The sequence below is a fragment of the Watersipora subatra genome, chromosome 4 (genome assembly GCF_963576615.1).
Source record: "Watersipora subatra chromosome 4, tzWatSuba1.1, whole genome shotgun sequence".
Classification (NCBI taxonomy): domain Eukaryota; kingdom Metazoa; phylum Bryozoa; class Gymnolaemata; order Cheilostomatida; family Watersiporidae; genus Watersipora; species Watersipora subatra.
Window position 1 is genome coordinate 26,316,916 of NC_088711.1, and position 19,515 is coordinate 26,336,430.

At 36.5% G+C, this 19,515-nt stretch overlaps 1 protein-coding gene across 1 annotated transcript; it reads right to left on the reverse strand.

The window, feature by feature from the left end:
- Window positions 1–35: 35 nt before the first annotated feature.
- Window positions 36–3,168, reverse strand: LOC137394586 (noggin-2-like). The gene is made up of 2 exons (XM_068081320.1): window positions 2,992–3,168; window positions 36–940 (listed from the first exon to the last, which is right to left on the reverse strand). The coding sequence occupies exon 2, from the start codon at window positions 930–932 to the stop codon at window positions 141–143; it is 792 nt and encodes a 263-aa protein (XP_067937421.1). The 5' UTR covers window positions 933–940; window positions 2,992–3,168; the 3' UTR covers window positions 36–140.
- Between the last annotated feature and the right edge of the window lie 16,347 nt (window positions 3,169–19,515).

Consider the following 19,515-nt stretch of genomic DNA (forward strand, 5'->3'; position numbering starts at 1 on the left):
ACAAATATATACATTTTATTGTATTAAAAGGCTATCAGAAAATATATATTCCTAAAAAACTTGATAAAGCAGAATATAAAATTTGTAAAGAGATTCAAGCAGAGGAGTTAAACAGGACGCTGGAATACTTGTGTAAGATGCTACGAGTAGGGGCCGGGTTGCTGCGAATTGTCACACATGCAGCTGCATTGTTCTAATATAGGATAGTCAAATTTTATCCATTGGCAACTCTGCTTGGATCCCGGGATTGGGCAATAATATCGAAGTATTCGAATGTTTTTCATTTTTGTGGGCTGACAGGTCATGCCAGCAGGTATGCTGCACGATCTTTGATTGTCACACGCGCCGGTCTTAATCCATTGTGGCCAAAACCTTATGGAAAGGGTCTTCCATTTGTACCGCACTGGACAGTAGCTATAGGCCCAAAGGAACTTTTGGATTTTTGATTTAGTCCTTTTTTTGAACTTGACCTTTAACGGAGGTCCATCGCTCGATAGAGCTATCTCTCTGGCTGATAGGGCAGCTATTTCTGATGGCATTTTACTTTCTGATGGAGTCTGATCTTTCTTGAATTGGTAATGTAAGGTTCCATTGGGGTTAAGAATCATGTCCAATGGCTTCCGCAAGGACATAAACTGTCTATCATAGTCTGAGCCAAGCAGAGTCAATAGTTCGTACTCATCTAGGCTTTCTAGGTCTGGGTCTAGGTCCTTGTTTGGACTCTCTTGAATGTCTAACGGTATCATGACCGGAGACGGCCGGAGAGGCATTTTTTGGTGAAATGCTGTCCAGTCCGGCCGGGAGGTTCGTGTGTTCTGTCGATTGTGTCGTTTTGGATGTCTCTCGCTTTGTTGAGAGTTGTCTGCACAAGTGAGTTGAAGAATGGAAGCACCAGCTATGAAGAAGAGTCTCCAGAAGTTAGAAAGAACCATAATGAATTCTACAAGAGACAAAATACGCGAATCAAGGTCAATATTTACATAATGGAAGCATAAAGGAGAAGATATACCCTAGAGAAATGCATTTCTACACAGCCTTCTAAGTATTTCCTTTGAAGCTCTCAATTTACTCCATTGTGAAGTGCGTGCTTCCGTTGTGGCTGTACTACTGTCCCTCTCATCCCTTTACATACTCGTAGTGTCACTATTCAAATTACGAATTCATTAAAAACTTTGTCTTCGAAGTTCTTTCATGCTTGTTTTGCTCGAGATGTTTGCTTAACAAGTTATTGACAAGTTTTTTTGTTAATCTACCGTTTATTTGCTGAAACAAAAATATTTAGCAAGGGTTGTTCGCATCTCAAGTGTGCCATAGGCAAATAAGCTACCGAATCCATTCAAGGACTGGCGCCAGCTATCCGCATATTTCGTATGGCAAGCATTCTTTGACATTGGCATAGATCTTAGATGTCAGCTGGTAGAAGTAGCTATCAACCTGTTATTTATGGAGACTCTGAAACTTCCTTACGTAAGCAGTAGCGGTGTCCTCTAGTCTCTACTTCCTATGAAAAGCAGCTTGTCTGTTTATGCATCTGATAAAATTCTCTATATCTAACTGAGGCTGCCGCCAGTGCTCGGCACCAGTTGTCGCTGCCGATGATTTAGGAAACCTAACAGCGGATTTACTCTAACAATATTGCTTTACCTTTGTGCATGGGAATTGGATAGATCTGGTTTGAGAGCCTGGGATCATTGTTTTAGCTAGCTGGATAAATAAAACATGGTTTAACTACAGAAAGATAAGCCTTTTAGGTTCATCGCTACTAGCCTATGATACTATGACTATCTGTTTGTTGTTGAATCAATTAGAATAAAAAATTAGGAGAAACCGACTTCCTTCCTGGTGCAACTGAGTGCGTGTCTTGTGGGTCACATGGTGCAGTGTTCCAGCTGCTCACCATTAAATTATGTAGTCTTAACCACCAATTCCATTCTTATCCATCTTGTTGACCAACAAATTAGTTGAGGCACTCTAGCGATCAGGCTTGCTAGCACCCGACCCGATATAAGCTTAAGTACTCTGATACATAATTCAAAAACATATTTGCATAAATAGCCCTTCTTCATGTACTATTTGCTGCTTATTCCCTGCGCTGTTTGCTGAATAATGGTATTGGAAAAGCAGACCAGGTTTCTCATGTTTTGCCAGAACAATAGAATGGAAAGGTCAGAGGGCACCCCTAGCGGTAAATAAGCCTATCATGTAATCAAAGGCTAGCTCATCAAACAGCAAAGATCAGGTTTTTAAAAGCTTATTAAAAATCTATATAATATGTATTTAAACATTATTTGAGATACTGAAGGCAGTCATTATGACAAGATAAATAATTTATTATCTTGTGTTGTATCATAGTAAGGTCATTAACAGATTATATATAACATATTACATGTTATATATTATGCGTATTTATTAACATATTAGGCGTATTAATTAGCTCTTTAGTTAAAATAGAATCTGGTAATCTGTTATCCTGAGAATTTTTGCATTAAACTTAGCTTATCCCAAATAGATATGTAAAATTTTATGCATGATTCACCAAGATTATGACATTCCTTAACAGGTGTTTGTAATGGCATCCTTAGCTATAACAGAGCGTAGGAATGATAATGCAGCTATTGCTTTAAATAGTTGCTCATTATTTATAAAATACATATTACCGAAAAGAGGTATTAAATGCACCAAAATGCTAACACCGCAATTAAAAAGCATCTCACGAATATCTTCCTGTTTAAAATCACCTTTTTGCCACAGCAAATGGTGATGGGTTTGTGCTTAGCCTGTGGCTCGTAAGCAATCAGCTTAACACATGATTACCACTAATGCGTTTCTTTGGATTAACTCTTGATGACCCCCCTCTTAAGTTCACTCAGCTAAGGCAAAAGGTCCAGAACTAACTTTTTTGAATGCAATAAAAAAATTTTGTTTCAAGTGCATTCAACTTAAGCAGCGCTACTGATTGATAAGGAATTGTACTTTGACAGCAACACTTACCAGTAGAGCGTTTCTTGCTGCTGCACAGCTGCCTCTACATCGTATACTTGCGCATACAAGATGTTGTTAATCCACTTAATTTTTAGACAAAGTGTTACAGAAATGTTGCAAAACTTTTTTAACAATAAAACTGTCGTGTCCAGTGTCCTTCAGAATTTCTCTAGAGATTCGGTGATGGTTTCCTTTGACACCCCTGTCAGTTGAATGCTTGCTGAATGAAGACCAGGGACTGCAAGTACCACAAGCACGTGTCAGCATAAAACTGGCACTTATTACAAGTGGCCAGCAAGTTATAAGAGCATGGGTCAAAGTGAAGCCATGCGTACAGCTCTATCGGGCTGAGACATGCGAAGCATATCATTGGCTGCGTGCTCCAAATGCTTTGTGTCAATAGAAATGATCGCTTTGAGTTTTGCTACATCATAATTTGGTATTAAAAGCTGAAAATCTGATCATATATAACCATTAATCCAGTAATGAATGTTAGATACTAACTGTAAAAAGTCGACAGATGTGTTTGATCGAGCTGACAGCTCTTACAGGATGCCGAATTAAGCAAGTGTACCACCTATTGTGTGTCAATTAATGAGAAAATTTGTAAAAGGGAAAACAATGCGATGGTTTACCGTAATCAGTGTTGGAATGCAAATTTATTTATTGGATAAGTGCTAGAGCCATCTTTGAAAGCGTGAGTGACAGGTTTGACAATGCAGTTTGTTATCATCACAGCTCGCTTTCGCATCATGAATGATCTAAGAAAGAGCAAAGTGGCCAAGCTAATTGGTTTCAACACCGAAGAGCCGCAGCCGTTTGTAGAGATGTTCATAAAACTTAAACTAATGAACTAGTCATTTGAAACAGGTGCTCGTATAATTTATCACTATGTCATGTCACAAAGGTGTGATCCGCAACTCCTACCTACAATAAAATCAACCTTGCTTCAATTTATTCTGTGGCGATCATCATCGCTGCTGTCAACAACTATGTGTGATAATCAGCAAGCTTTTATGCATTAAATTATTGACTTGTAGTGTTTGGTCCGATTCTAACAAAGAGATTCTGTAAATATTTTAATGTTTGTATGATTGAAGATCGGGTAACGCATGTTCTTGAGCAGCATTAAACGAGGTGTGAGATGACAAGAAGTAGTCGCACACGGTTAGGGTCGTAGGATCGGATTAGCCAGTAAAAGAACAAGAGAAGTCAGCCTCGGTCAGCAGTCATGTGACATTTTTGCATTTTTTCAGCATAAATTGTTGGTTCAGCTCCAATTAATGATGACTAGTCGTGGCATGAAATAATAATTAGTCTTATCGGCATCAAAGCATTATTTGTTTAAAATGGTGTACTATGATTATAATCTTGGTTAATATTATTATGCTTTTTAGTTTATTACATCAGCAGGTTGAAAAGTCAACCAATAAGTACAGAAGCCTTCCGATTTCTACTCACACTCTGGAGAGTATAGTAGAATAGAACAAAATGTCTATCATTGACTTGGGGTCTGAGATAATCATTTGCTTAGACTTATGCATGCCCATAAACTTGGAGTTATCCTCTACCTGCCACTTTCACCAATTTGTGATCAACCCAGTTATTACTTTATTGATGACCCGAGAATGAATCTAACAAGCCATAGACCAAAATGCTGTTATAAGTCAAGAGGTCGGTTATTTTAGCCTAAACGCATTTAGATACTATTTTAAAGTAGACTTGGGCTACGGCTTCTAATAGTCCATTGCCAAGCATGCGCTTGTTCACCGTCAATGCATACTACCTGACTCAGTTCTCACTTACTTTTGTGTTCAAACCAAAAACAACTGTAGTTCTCCAACAACTATAAGGAGTACCTAACAAGAATTCCAAGCCTCACTTGTACCTTAAGGCTGGTTCACACAATATCGCAGTACATCTGCGTTAATCCCACAATACTTCTGTGATTGTTTGTGATAATATGATCCACACTATCACAAACCCATCCACATTTATATCATTGAATGTTCCACAATATAGTGTTCTTGTTATACACTGTGGTCGATGGAATACTAGTCCCGCAGCAACTATCATTTAGAGAAATATAGATTAAGCAATCCGTGACAGCCAACCACCTTTGACGAAGTGGTGCTCATTACACAGGCTGTCGTGGAAGCTCAGCAAACTATCGGGAAAGTCTGACAGCTGTAATGTTTCTCGACATACTCGCATCACCTCGGCGATGTCATCGGTTTATGGTGCCCATAGTTGATGAATAATTGCCGAGATGACAACTCCGACAACCAGTCTGTAGTTGCATGCCCCTACGCATAGAGAATCCTAAAACTCCTTGACATTTCAATTCCTCAGCTTGACTTGTTCAACGAGAAATAAACAAGGAGTTGCTTTCTCATGACAGCTCCTTATCTGAGGATCTCCTTTTACTCCCCATTCAGCTCTTCTCAAGCTTGTAGTCATTCTTTAAGCTTTAAGATTGTAAAACACTCTAGCACGCACTTGAAGATAAGCTTAAATCATCGAAGTGATGGAAATGAAAATAATATCAGTATAAAGCGAAGCGTTCAAGCTTCAACTTTATGTCATTTTGTTTTTGTGGACCTGCCCAGTCCAGAGATATAATAGTTTAAATGAGGTTCTTTCTCGAAATGCTGAAATTCAAGCAAACTGTGTAAATGACGTCTATAGTCACACTTCGGCAAAAAGACGGACAGGATAGAACCCGGTAATGCAGCAACTATAATGCGATAGACGATGTCAATAACAAAAGTGACAGGCAGCCGTGAAATCAGCGACGTCATTTTGTAACGTATTTTTCTTCTGAGCATTTCATTTCGCGATAAAGATTTGTCAATTTTAATCTTGAAACATCGTAGCAGTCAAAGCACCTCAAACATTGAAAACAATTTTAAATGAGAAAAAAACGCCAGTACTTTCTGATAAAAGCTAGTGCAATCTTGCGTAAGTTCACCTTTAAAGCGTTAACACTTTCCCTCTGAGGCTAAAATAGACTACATTGAAACATTGTTTAGACTTGAGCATACAAAAAGTGAAATATATCATTAGCCAATCATAGAGAATCATGTTAAGCTCTGTTACTATTGAACTCTTGCAAATCACACCTTATGGGTTGTGTTATCAGTTAATATAGAACTTAATCACATGTACATTAGTGCTTGCACACTGCAGATGCCCTCGCAGACCCACAGACCCACAGACCCACAGACCCACATACCCACATACTCGCATACCCACATACACACATACGCACATACGCACAGACCCACAGACCCACAGACCCACAGACCCACATACCCACATACCCACATACCCACATACCCATATACGCACATACCCACACACGCTTTGGTGAATAAATTTCTCAGAACAAATGAGTCAAGTTTGTGAGGCACTTGAAATCAGGCATTTCAAATCGAAATACGTATGTCCAGTAGGCTGCTTGTCATTTGAGGTAGTTTTGTCTAATACTATAAGCAAAAAGAAGTTATCATAATCGACAATAAAACCCGCTTTGCTTTGCTGTCTGGAGTAATTTTATTGGTTTAGCAGCAACCCAGCATAAGGATATAGTAGCTACCTTCACATTTTATTTAAGTGTATAATCTTATGGTGTTTGTGAAAAAGTACTTTGTTACTCAAAATCAAAGAACGCATTTAGCACAGGCACTTACAATGCTAATGATGTATTGACCTCTAAAACAAGTAAGCTTTAGTAGATGGTCGCTACACTGAGAGCTTCTCCAAGTATGTTAATGACTAATTTTAATGTATAATTGAACAGTTGATGAAAATTAATGACTTTTGTATTAGTGTACCACAATGGTTTATGGGGGCATAAAAAGTAGCGCCAGAGCCGACCAGAATCATATATTTATGTTTATCATTTCAAGTGTTTCTAATGTTTGCGGTGCATAAATAACATAACTTCTTATCTGCCTCATTCAATATCAGTAAATCCTACCTCTGAGGTCGAAAAACCCGACAATAACAACTATTTAAATTATCTCTACCCTTCCTGTCCTCCATCAATCTTTTCTCATTTGCGTCTGCATTCAGCTCTGTTCATGCATCAGGCCACAGAGTGCCAGTATGGGATGTTCTGGGAGTCGCTGTTTCTTTAAACTCTCTAAAACAACTATCTTGAGTTTACTCTTTTGTTTATTACTTTTAGAGTGGGTGTTATTTCAGCTCTATTTGGGATGTGGAAAGTCAGAATGCTGTAACAACACACACCTGGATCCAAGGCTAGATATTGTTTAGCCCAGTCACTAAATCAATCAGATGCTTATAAAACTGTCACATCGGTAGTATATTTGGGAATATATACACTAGATACAAATGCTAACAATATAATAATATAATAATATAATAATGCATAAACAATAATAATACCTTTAGAATAAATCTGCTTTACAGATACTATCATGAAAGTTATATAGGTAAAACCTGGTTTAGCCGCTATACTTAAAATCTTTGCATAGACTTGCTGCGGATCACATAGTTATGGTTGATAGTTGATAGCTGACTTCAGATATCTTTTATTTTATATACATGAAAGAACGCTGTCGTAATAACAGTTTTGACAAGTGCTTCTCTGGAAACCGACCTGATTGTTTCGAGAACATATTCCATCCTTTTTTAGTCATTTGTCTGTTTTAGGGACGAATGACATTATACATGAGGGTTTATACACTTTACTACAGTCAAACATGGATAACTCAAACTTCACGGGGCCGAGTGAAAGTGTTCGAGTTATCAGAGCGTTCAAGTTATCAGAGCACTGTCACAAGTCCATGTATTTATTTATTTATTAGTAGATATATGTACATATACAAACTATAATATAAATCAAAAGCATAGATGGCTTGTTTCAAATTGAATGCTTCTAATGTAAAGTTTAAAAAATATTTATCAAAAAGTATAGAGATTTTTCTATCACTTGAGATTGGTTTGTTGTTTGAGGTGATGTTATTGCCGGGACGTTTTTTATATTAAAATCGGCAAAACTTTATCGCTGTTGAAATGCTCAGAAGAAAAGACATCTTTTTTCTCTGAGCGTTTTAACCAAGATCAATTTTGCCAATTTTTCTTGAAGTTTATGCGAAGGTTACCTCACTTTTCCTTGCTTCCGAAGGGCCATCGCTAAGCGGATGTTTGGTAAAAATCAAATTTCATCAAACCTTTAGAAAAGTCGTTGACAAAAATATTTTGCCGATGATGGTAATAACAAAGCCTATGAACTACGAAAAGTTGAGGTTTACCTCTATGGCTTGGAATAAAGTGATTTTTTAAAGCGATAACAACCGTTTCGGTAGCCGTTGGGCAAAAAACCGTTCGAGTTAACAGAGTTGAGGTCGAGTTATCTAAAGCAATTTATCATTACATGGGAGCGGACCAAAAAAACCGTTCGAGTTAACCATGTGTTCGAGCGATCCATGTGAGGGCGAGTTATCCATGTTTGACTGTATATCTATTGCAATGGTAGTGATTATACTAGAATTAAGCTTTGGAGTTGTAATATCCTTGTGAGTTTTTATATCTGCTGAAACTATAATCTGTGTGACACTCCTTGTTTGGTTTGTTTTACTGCAATCTGCTAGATTTCCATTAAAAATGAGAGAAGCATTGCCGACAAAGAAATGAGAAAAACGTGTATAAAGAGATGACCTCGCTGCGCAAAACAAGGATGCCTCAAGGATGTATAGGGGTGTGTTTTGTTCTCCTGAAACAAAGGCTTCCTAAGAGCCTGTCAGGTTAGGTACATGTTTGCAATAATCTTTAAAGTTTATCAACTGACTGAATTAGTGTCCAGGAAACTTCAACACAAGAACTTTGTTGTAATGTCAATTTGCGCTAGCAGTTATCTCCTCCTACATGAAATTTGCGTCCATCAGGCGCCTACTAAACTTATGCATTCACACGCCTTGCAAACTGGTGAAGTTACAAAAGATTTGGTTCGCCGTAACAGATAGCTGTGGTTGGTATCGTCAGCCCGATCACTCGTGCACACAGGTGCAGAAAAGAGATGTCGGATTATTTGTAAAATATATTTTTGTTCTTCACTTGGAAGGCTTACTGTGCACGTAGAAGGTACTTTACTCACAGTCAAGGATTACTGGGCCTTGTGTGTGCCCATTACTTTGAATGTTATGTCAGAAAGGCAAGGTTATTCAACACGAGGCATTGTTAAACTCCTCGATTGCATTTGGTGCATTTCAACCATTAAGTAAATAAATCTGTTTATATAATGGTTATTTTAACAGAAATATTACAAATAAATAGTTTAAAGATAAATCATTAAGATTAGGTTTACTTAGGAAATGGTTTACACCTGCATTATCTCTAGCTTGAAAATAGGCTGAGGAACACAGTCTATCCTACTCTGTCACTAACTTCGAGGTATGTTGAGGTTCACAGTCTTCCTCGCATATGACAAAGGAAAACCTTGAAAATAAAGTTGGATAAAATAAAAAGTTCTACAAAATAGAAAAAATATATATCAAATAAAATAAAAATCTATAAAATAGAAAGCTCCTTGAAAATATGACAAAGGTACACAGTCTACCCTGCATTTTTCCTAGCTTAAAAGTAGGCTCAAGTACACAGTCTACTGGGTACACAGTCTACCGGGTACGCAGTTGAGCCTGCATCTAGTTATCTCATTCCACATGTTTTCCTTGTCATTAAATATCAGTTGACGAAGAATAGCTGCTAAATCTGTGCATTTCTCCAATTTTAGGCACAAATGCACTAGAAATGCCTGTGTGTATAAATTACTGCAAAAAGAGTGTTTAGCTTCTTCACACATGGCCGCCGACAGCAATTATTTTTCTCATTTGCAGTTTTGTTTCATGATATCAGTTTGTCACATCACATCAAACAGCAGAGTACAATAGCATTGAAATTCTGATCGCATAAGAAAAAACAGAAGCCATTCTTCCATTGTTGTCGTGCCACACACACCGCTCGGCTTGCCTGCATACGCCGAACAATCAACGGGCTGTACCATTGACAACAACTTCTTTCTTCTCCTCGCTCCAGGCTATGCAAAAAAATTGCTTGAAAATTTTGTTAAGTACACTTCCGAAATAAGGCAAGGATTACAAATACCGATGTTAGAGACGCGCAGCTCTAGTCGATACACCCTGCACTAGAAAGGTCCTAGCTTAACAAATGACAAATATGTATGCTTAGGAGTTCAACTTTAAATTTTAATGCTTATAAATGTTTGTGCACATGACAAAAACGTAAGGTTTGCTTCCATCTTCGGTAAGGATAAAGCATACCCGTGCCCTTTAATATGACGTAATAAATTAAGAACTGCACTATAAGATGACATACGCATTTGTATAATCACGGTTATCATGAGAATCTCTTTAAATCCTTAAAAATGTCATTACACGGCGCAGCTGTAGCATGATGCAATAGTTTATTTTAGACAATAGAAATACACCAGCGGCGTATCTAGGAGTTGGCGAGAGCGCAGAGCACTCGGCTTGTGGTGTCTATGAATATTCTATGGCAATTAACGCTGTAAAACACACTCTATCACCCGGATAAGAAAACAGCAAACAAAACATTAAGCGTGTCTTGGCACTGTGTCCCTGGCTTAATGCCCAAGCCTTCTCCAGAAATGTTTCCAATGGTATTATACGCTTTAGTGGCTTCTTTATATATTTAGTGGTAAATTTATGTTTTTATTCTCTAAAATATGTATATTTTATAGATATGACAGCTCTGTAGTATGAAATAATCACCAACAAGAAAGGATAAGCAGTGGGTTAACAGTGTCAAAATGAAAACCTCTTGACTGCCAATCTATTGATGATGCATTAGAAAAGGCCATTACATATGTGGGCTAACAAGTGCAGAACATGCAGCATGTGATTCAGTTGAGCATCAGTTGCCCTAAACCACCATATATGTACATCGTAACCAATATTGCCTCCTTGTCACTTTGTAATATAAGCATGCTGTCTGAAAGTGCCGGTATATGTGCATTATATGTACATGATCAATGTGCATTATATGTACATGATCAATGTGCATTATATGTACATGGACCCATTCACATCATCAGCCATTTTAATCAGTTGTGTAAAAAATATATAAATCTACATAATTATATAAAATCAAGTGTTTGTCTGTCATTTGTATGTCCATTTAATAGCGATTAATTAAAATACGCACACTTTCAGTCCAGTGCGCCACGAGAGATCATCATGTGTAATAATCATATGCACAATTATTCAGAAGTTTGGCAAGGTGGGTGCATGGTTTAGTGGTAATGCGCTTGGCTCCACATCTGTGCATCTGAATATATGGGTTCGATTCCTCTGATTTGAAATATTTTTTTAACGCCCAGGCAGAAGGATGGACACGGCTCTTATTATAATAAAGATTACAATATTAGCTCAATTTACTAGCTTAAGTTACTCAAATTCATTGGGTAAAAAAACTTAACCAATGACAACTACATTACTTCCCACTGTTTATAAGCTATTTTTAATCTTCAGTGAGTGTGTAGCATAAAAAGTAAGAAATGTTTTTACAACAATTTGTTTTGGCTAAGCCTTAAGCTTTCAAATGTTTGAATTATGCATTGGCTGGACTCACACAGAAATAAACAAATACTTTCATTTAAAAATTAAAACGGTAAATGTTGTATATGTTGATTACAAATAAAGTTCTATGCAAAAACCCTTTTTATCATCCGAGCAACGCCGGGCACTCAACTAGTTATATGTATGGGTTTTTAGGTGGTAGCTTGTGGCGTGTGGTGTTCAGCCTGTGACTTTGGTGTGTGCTGTGTGCTGTATATGTATGTTTTTTTTTCATATGGCACATGAATTGCTGTTGCTGTCAACATATGAAAACAGCAAGTTTAAGGAGTTGTTTTATCATTATTGCTTAATACTTCAATGAAAACACAACTCTTAAATATGAAAAATAATTTATTTCTTTAAGATTTATCATACAGTATTTGTTAGTACAGCAGTGTACCAACAAATAAAATAAATCGGAGGTTTATACAGAAAGCTTTTATATTATCAGATTAAAGCAGTATCTCTCAAAAGTGCTGTCATGTATCGTTACTAAGTATTATCAATATAGCTATCTTCCATAGAATGCATAAAAAATATTTTTAATTCAAGCTATTCGATATTTCAGAAGTAGATGAGTGAAAGTTTAAACTCAAACCGCTTTGTCAAGAGTTTATCAAGAAATTCCCAAAAGTGTAACTTAAGGTTGCACTTCAGCATCTGACACAGGCAGAATTCTATTTGATGCATAATATGCTTATGACCTTGACATTACCCTTCACCTCACTGCATTTATTATAACCTGAGAGTCAATGTATAAGCAATCCGTTGAAGATCGAGCATGATGTCTGTTTAGCCTCACGAACGGCCTCTGCTTGCAGTGTGTGTTTTTTAGACTCTAGACCATTGTTGTACAAACATTGGCTCTGTGATCTTGGTTGTACATATCAGAGTCCATCGACCAAGGACCCTCAACGATTGGAGACATGACCAGTTGCAGGGAGCAAGTTTAAATTGAATGCTTTTTTTGAGAATTCAACCCTAGCCTGTTGTTTGCGGTCCAGAATAAGACCACTAGACCACGGCTGCTCAAAATGTAAAAGCCAAAAGTCAAAAGCAAATTAATAAGTCTTTATTATAATAATGATCCTAAAAACAAGAAAACGAAACAACATAACCGAAAGTCTGCTAAAAGTCGAAAAAGCCTGTTTTAGAAATCCTTTTAGCAAGGCGTAAAAAATTAAAATTTTACCTTGCGAGATGCAGCAGTGCTGGTCTGCTGCTACCCTTCCTATGACCTTGAATTCTCACAACAATTTGTTGCAACTCACGTTATACAATACCAGTTGAAAATTTTAAACAGGTTTTAAGTAAATACTGAACTTACATAAATTGCATACTATATGTTCATAGGCAGAGCTAGACAATTGTTTGCGCTTTTAGGCGCACATCTTATGAGTGTCACATAAATATAAATGATAAATAGGGAACAGTAAATATTATATGATCTACATAAGACTCATGTGGTTAAGGCTTAGTGAAGACAGTCAATAAAAATAGAAACTGTTCAGAACATGACTCGTAGCTAGAAGCTTTGCCGATGCTATGCATAGGAAGAATTATTGGTAATTTTTGTAAATACTGCCCAGTATCTGATGAAGATATAAAAATGTGACTCACTGAGCAAGATGCATATATCAAAATTTCATGATTTCTGCAATAAAAATGAATGAAGCATTGTCATGAATAAAAATATTATTGCCATAAATACATGCATGTAATTAAATTAGGTATCAGTAATGTAAGTATCTAAAACTTTGCACCTGAGATGGGATTTTTTGATAACTAAGAATGCCTGTGGTCTAGAATTTAGGAAAGGTATAAAGGGCGACAGGTGTTGACAGGTGCTCTTAGATATGCCCCCACAGATGGTTGTACAGAGCTGTGTAGATTAATTATTGGTGCATGTAACACATCAGACAGTGCTATAGGTATAGGCAAAAGAATGCCATTTTATAATACATGTACTTGGAAATTACTTCAAAGGAGCAAACGAAGTATAATTTCGTAAAGGGTCATAGATTTGACAATTAGCAGTTGCAGAGCACCTTAGTAGATCTGTCAACTCTCCTTGACAGTCCATAAAAAGAACTAGTGTGTGTTTATGGTCACTGCTAACTAGCATAGCTTTCCTTTGAAGCGTTACTATCAAGGTCAATAAACTCAGTAAATAGGTCAAGCTGACATAATTTCTGTTAATGGATAGTCATAGTTGGAATTAGCTTGTCCGTTGTAATTTGACATACGTACTACTTATACAGCCAAATCTAGTCTGTGTTTACTGGGTTATTATCTTTTAAAGCTTTTAATCTCTTTAAACATCCTGTTTCAATATAGTTTAAACCGCAGTATCTTTGAAAGGAATTCTAAACAGTGTATATACAAGCGTAGTTGAGCAATATCTTTCATAAGTGATTGTGGTACTGTTGCGGTGGTTTTGGCTGCGAGGTAAGGAAATTATGGAGCAAAAATTGAGAAGAAAGTGACATCTGAGTGCCAACCAGTCTCTCTACTACCTCTGAGTGGCGGTCATCGAGATTATGGTGAAACTCAGCCTGGGAAAATGCTTCAATAGCAGTGTTTGCAGATGTTACACTAGTTCGTCTACAGAAGTTTCTATAACTTTTTGGTTTTTTAAACAGAATGCTGACACTGAGCTGACATAGTTCAAGGGAAGATGACTTCTGTGGAATGTGATGAAGAATTATTTCGGAAGAGTGCATAGAAAAGTCATGACACTAAGTTAACTCGATATGATAAAAATTATGTACATATTGTAATTATAATATACCAATGAGAAGTTGCTAATGATTTGGTCATTATTAACAAAAAATTGGAAATTAATGCAGGTATACGTTTGCTTATAGTTTCAGGTTGTCTTTAGTAGGTCTGGCAGTGAGACAGCGTAATTAAAATCCTGCGCTTGATTGGTCAGTTACCTAGTCTTTTGCTTTATTTACCGCTGTCTTGCTTGTTTTGTTTTATTTGAAAAAAGTACAGAACAGTGAGAATAGGAAAAAGTAGGCGTGATGAAACACTTACGCGCAGTAGCGTAGTTAGTCATGGCGTTGGGTCCTGGTTAGCTGTTAGATAGTTTATTTAGATAAAAAAATACATAGCGACAATTCAAGTGAATCCATAGCCGTATAGTTTCACAAAGTCCGCGACCAAACGGAAGCGTATATGGGAGCTCATTTGTTTCCAAACAAACAGTCCACGCCGACTATTTTTATATAAGTCATAATGGAGAGGCTGCAACATTAACCAACAAAAGTTACTCAGATTAGCAGTTGCATTAAAATTGATTGTTGTATCACACCATTTGAAAAAAAACAAAATTCCTACAAAAATCTACTAATAACTTTTTTGTAAAAACTTAAAGTAAATGCAAAAAAGAGTAGTATTGAGAGCGAGGTATGAATATTCCATTAGAGATCAGTATGTCGATCAGGTTTGTTTAGAAACAGGCGTTTTTGTTTCCGGCTTGGGTCGCGAGGTTTTGTAGGGTTATATGCCTCTGACAGTACAGAGCTGTTTAACTTCACAGAGTTTCGCGAATAACGGAAGCGTATATCGGAGCTTGCGCGGCTCCAAACAAACCAGTCACGCCCACTATTTTTTTATATAAGTTATAATGGAAAGGCCGCAACATTATCAACAAAAGTTTCTTCCATTGGCAGTCGCTCTGAAATTGATTGTTGTATTATACAACATTTGAAAGAGGACAAAATTACCTACAAGAAACTAAAAATAATTTTTTTTGTAAAAAAGTAAAGTGAATGCAAAAAAGTGAGATGTTGAGAGCGAGGTAAAAATATTCAATTAGGGATCGGTATGTCGATCGGGTTTGTCTGGAAACAAGCGTTTTTGTTTCCGGTTTTTGATGCGGGACTCTGTGAAACTATACGGCTCTGAGTCAATGAAGAAAGTGTTGCTTGAGACTTAATTTGATGTGATTAAAGTTGTTGGAGGTTAGTTGACAAAAAGTTCCATGTTTGCGCTTCTTCAATTGTTGGTGCCTTGTGATTTCTGTCTCCTATAACTTTGAGTTGATTAGAAAACATACTGCATGATTATGCGGTAGGATGGCAATTTAAAAAAAGTAGATACTTTACACCAGTGTGTATCAGTGTCTGACAAGAAATATTTAGAAGCGTGTAGCTATTGAGATGTTGAGAGATATAGAAAGTAGAGGTTCCATTTAATTTCTATCAAGCAAGTGATAAGAAAAATGAAAATAACTATAATAATCCTACTCAAACAGGTTTATTCTAGCCTTAGCTTATTGTACTACAATATTTCCACTCTCTTTGTCTTACATTTACACAGCAATTTATTGTCATAAATTTATATTTTATATGTTAGCTTAGCCCTCGAGAATGGTCAGTGGTTTGGATGGCAGATATGCTAGTAGTTATTTATTGTACATGAGAACATTAGTTAGAGCATACAGTACTGTGACGCTGTTCTGAAGAGTCTAAGTGATTTATAAATAAAATTTGCCAATTTGTATGAGAATGCTTCAACCAGAATACTATATTGTTGAGAAGACAACTCCGCTTGGTGCGATTGAGTATTTTAGCAGCCACATCCGAGACAAATTACCCGAGTGATACATCCTATGAGTCTACACTAACTAAATGCTTGAAACCTTTTCAATTCTTTTTTGTTATTTAAAATTATTCATTTATTTTATTTGCTGTACAGCTGTTTAAAGAATAAAATTAAAATGAATATTTTTATTGTAAGGGAGTCATGTTTTATTTCTTCAAATTGTGTTGTCATAAATTAATTATGACCATATAGCTTCTATTATTTTTAACCATATACCAAATATTTTCATGTTATTAGCTTCTTTTGAGTCCATTCTGTCGAGAACATGAGAAAGCTAATGGCATTGTTGACATTTCCTGTACTTAAACAATGACACATCTATATTACATTTTTTTCTTACATTCATCAATACAATCTAAAGTGTTTTTGTTTATCTGGACTAAGATGAGTCAACAAAGTTACTGCAAGACCCAGTGTTGTTTGACTAATGAAAGTTTTGGAATAAATGGAGACAGCAAACAAGAGGTATAAATCTTTATGTCTGCTTTTGTTGCTCCCTGGAGTTTAGTCGCAAATCAATAAAGCTGTGAATGGAGACATTGTAATACTATAAATGATTATCCCCAATTATCTATTGTCATGTAAACCTCGCCTATCCAACAAGTGGACCACACATAGCTGAACTGGGACACGCAGAAGGTTGACTCAGGAAACTGGTAAGTCGAAGCCGTTAGGAAATAGATGTTATAGTTCTATAAATGTATTATTTCTTAAATTATTGCTGGTCAGTAGGTGTTACATTATGGCATAATATTACGTAATGCCTTCTGAGGTTGGCAAAGATCATAGAGTTGACTAAACCATCTCTGTTCATTGTCCACGTCTTGTTACGTTAAACCAATGAAGGCTGTAATACCAGGAGTTACAAGATACAAAATGGGGCAGAACTATCTTGTACCAGTTACAGAAGTATCCACCTTCTATTTATTTTATGTTATGTAGTGCTTTAGCATGTTTTATGATAATCTCATAAAATGGATGATATTGGAGACAATTCTTGCATTACATGATAATTTTGTAGAGCACAATAAGCTTGATGTCTCATAAAATACACTTTTACGTCTGCAGATTATAGAGAGACGGGAGACAGATTAGCTGGTAGCTTTGTAGGTGACTGCGCCTGTGGTTTCATTCAACCTTTTGAAAAGACGTTACGTTGCACAAACCGTAATCAGCTTACACTCATATCACTCATACTTGCTAGGAGTTTCAATAATTTCAATAGTTGTAATAGTCAAAGAAATGTGTGTGAGAAAAGCTGTAGCCCCGATTGGTTTTGATCAAGCGCTGGGGGGATAATGAGTCATTATGCAACTATACTAGTTGTTTCATATGCACTGAGCAGTCGCCAATCTTACCACAGGCACGGCACTTACCACAGGACAGGCGAAACACAGTCCTCAAACTCAATTCATCAAGGGTAAAATAGCTGATAGATTTACACGGATTACCATCAATTGCTGTAATTTATGTTATTATATTTTTATTTATATCCGAGCTCCTCAGAGGGGAATATGCTTTTTGTAGATTGTTAGTGTTCTGAGGCCGTGTTACACCACAGTTGTCAAAGTCTGTGGGAGTTTTTAATTTGTTTTAATCACTTTTTATGCTAAGCTAATGATCTCTTCCTTCATGTTGAGTACTATAGGAATTTGATTTATAGGAAACTTTAGCTAATATTACTAGATAAGCCTTATAAATAGCCAAACCGCGTATCTTTGACTCAGTACTGCTGATAACAAGTAATTTCTGTTTTTTCTCCATTGGTGTTGGGTTAAAATTTATTCGGTGATCAGGGGGGCAGAATGGCTCAGAATGGGTAGCTTTGTGAATAATGGCTCAGAGAGGTGAATTACGGACATGGGACGAGCAGCTACACCCAATTCGTGACAAATTTTGATGGGTGAAGGTTTGTGTTTCATACATCCAACCAATTGTACAGACTTAAAATTAAGTCTTAATGTTAATTTATGAAATGTTCCAAGTAAATCGTTTTTAGTACTTCCTTGATTCTGTGTGTGCAGTTCTTGGAATAACTTTTACCCACGTTCAAAGTTTACACATAATAATATATTTCTGTAATTCACCGTAGAGTGACAACCACAAACAAATCTCATCAAAACTGCTCAGCGCAAAAAGCGCATCACTAGATACCCTAGTATCAAGCCTTGAATAACTAAGACAATTGCATAAACAGCTGTCGTGTTTTAGTTTTTACACAGATTTATTGAGTGCATCTTGACAGCTTAGATTGTAAATACAATGATAAAACATTGAAACAAAATGTGTTCAGCTTCCTGTTTAACTGAAATGTGCGAGTTGGAATGATGGTCTCATTATCAATATGACAAAGGTGTAAAGTTGCATGAGCTAGTGACTTACTTTCTGCATATTGAACACAAATAATGTCATAAGTTTCATCGTGAAGTAAAATATACAAGAAAATGAACAATTAAATACACTTCCCTAATTACATATACTACACATATTTTAGACTTACTAAGCCTTTTCTAAAAAGCGTGAAAGTGACTTAAAAAAAACATGAATAATTCTTAAGAATAATTATTAGAATTATTGAGAAGAATTAAATAGTTCTCAAAATAAATCCTTAGGAATGATGAATGATATACATGTAAATAACTCTTAACATTAACCCACCCATGCACATTCAGAACATGTTTCAGTTGAAAGCATTCTAAACATCTTTTAACGGCAGCACAGGGTTCTACTTTTAGTTGTTAACAGTACCGATTTAAAAATAACGTTATTGATATCGTTTTAAAATGTAACAGTGTAGGTCTAAAATTTATCAGGTTTTTGTGAAAGAGTACCACTTCATCTCTTAATTTGTTCAAGTGATAAATAGTTTTAATATCCTGATTTATCTGTTAGGTTGACAAGCTTCATATAGCCATTAACTTGAAAATCAAATGGTTTCCTCTGTTTCATGCTATACTTTTCTAGCCCTGAAGGAAGAGGTGTAATACGCGTTGCATACACAAAATTTACATAGTCTTTACTATAATAAGATCCGTGTCCGTTGTCTGTCCGAAGCCTCAATTGGCTGTTGAAAAAAGATCGCATTTCCTGGGATTCAAACTCAACCATTTGGCATCACATCCAGGCGCACTACCATCTGCACCACTCAACCATCTGCACCACTCAACCATCTTGCTGCATTTCTGAATAATTGTGCACATAGTTATCTCTCACGTTGCACTAAGCTGCCAGGCTTCTAGTATCTGTAATACCTCATGAATTGATAACTGGGAATACATCTGCGCGTATGTCGTAG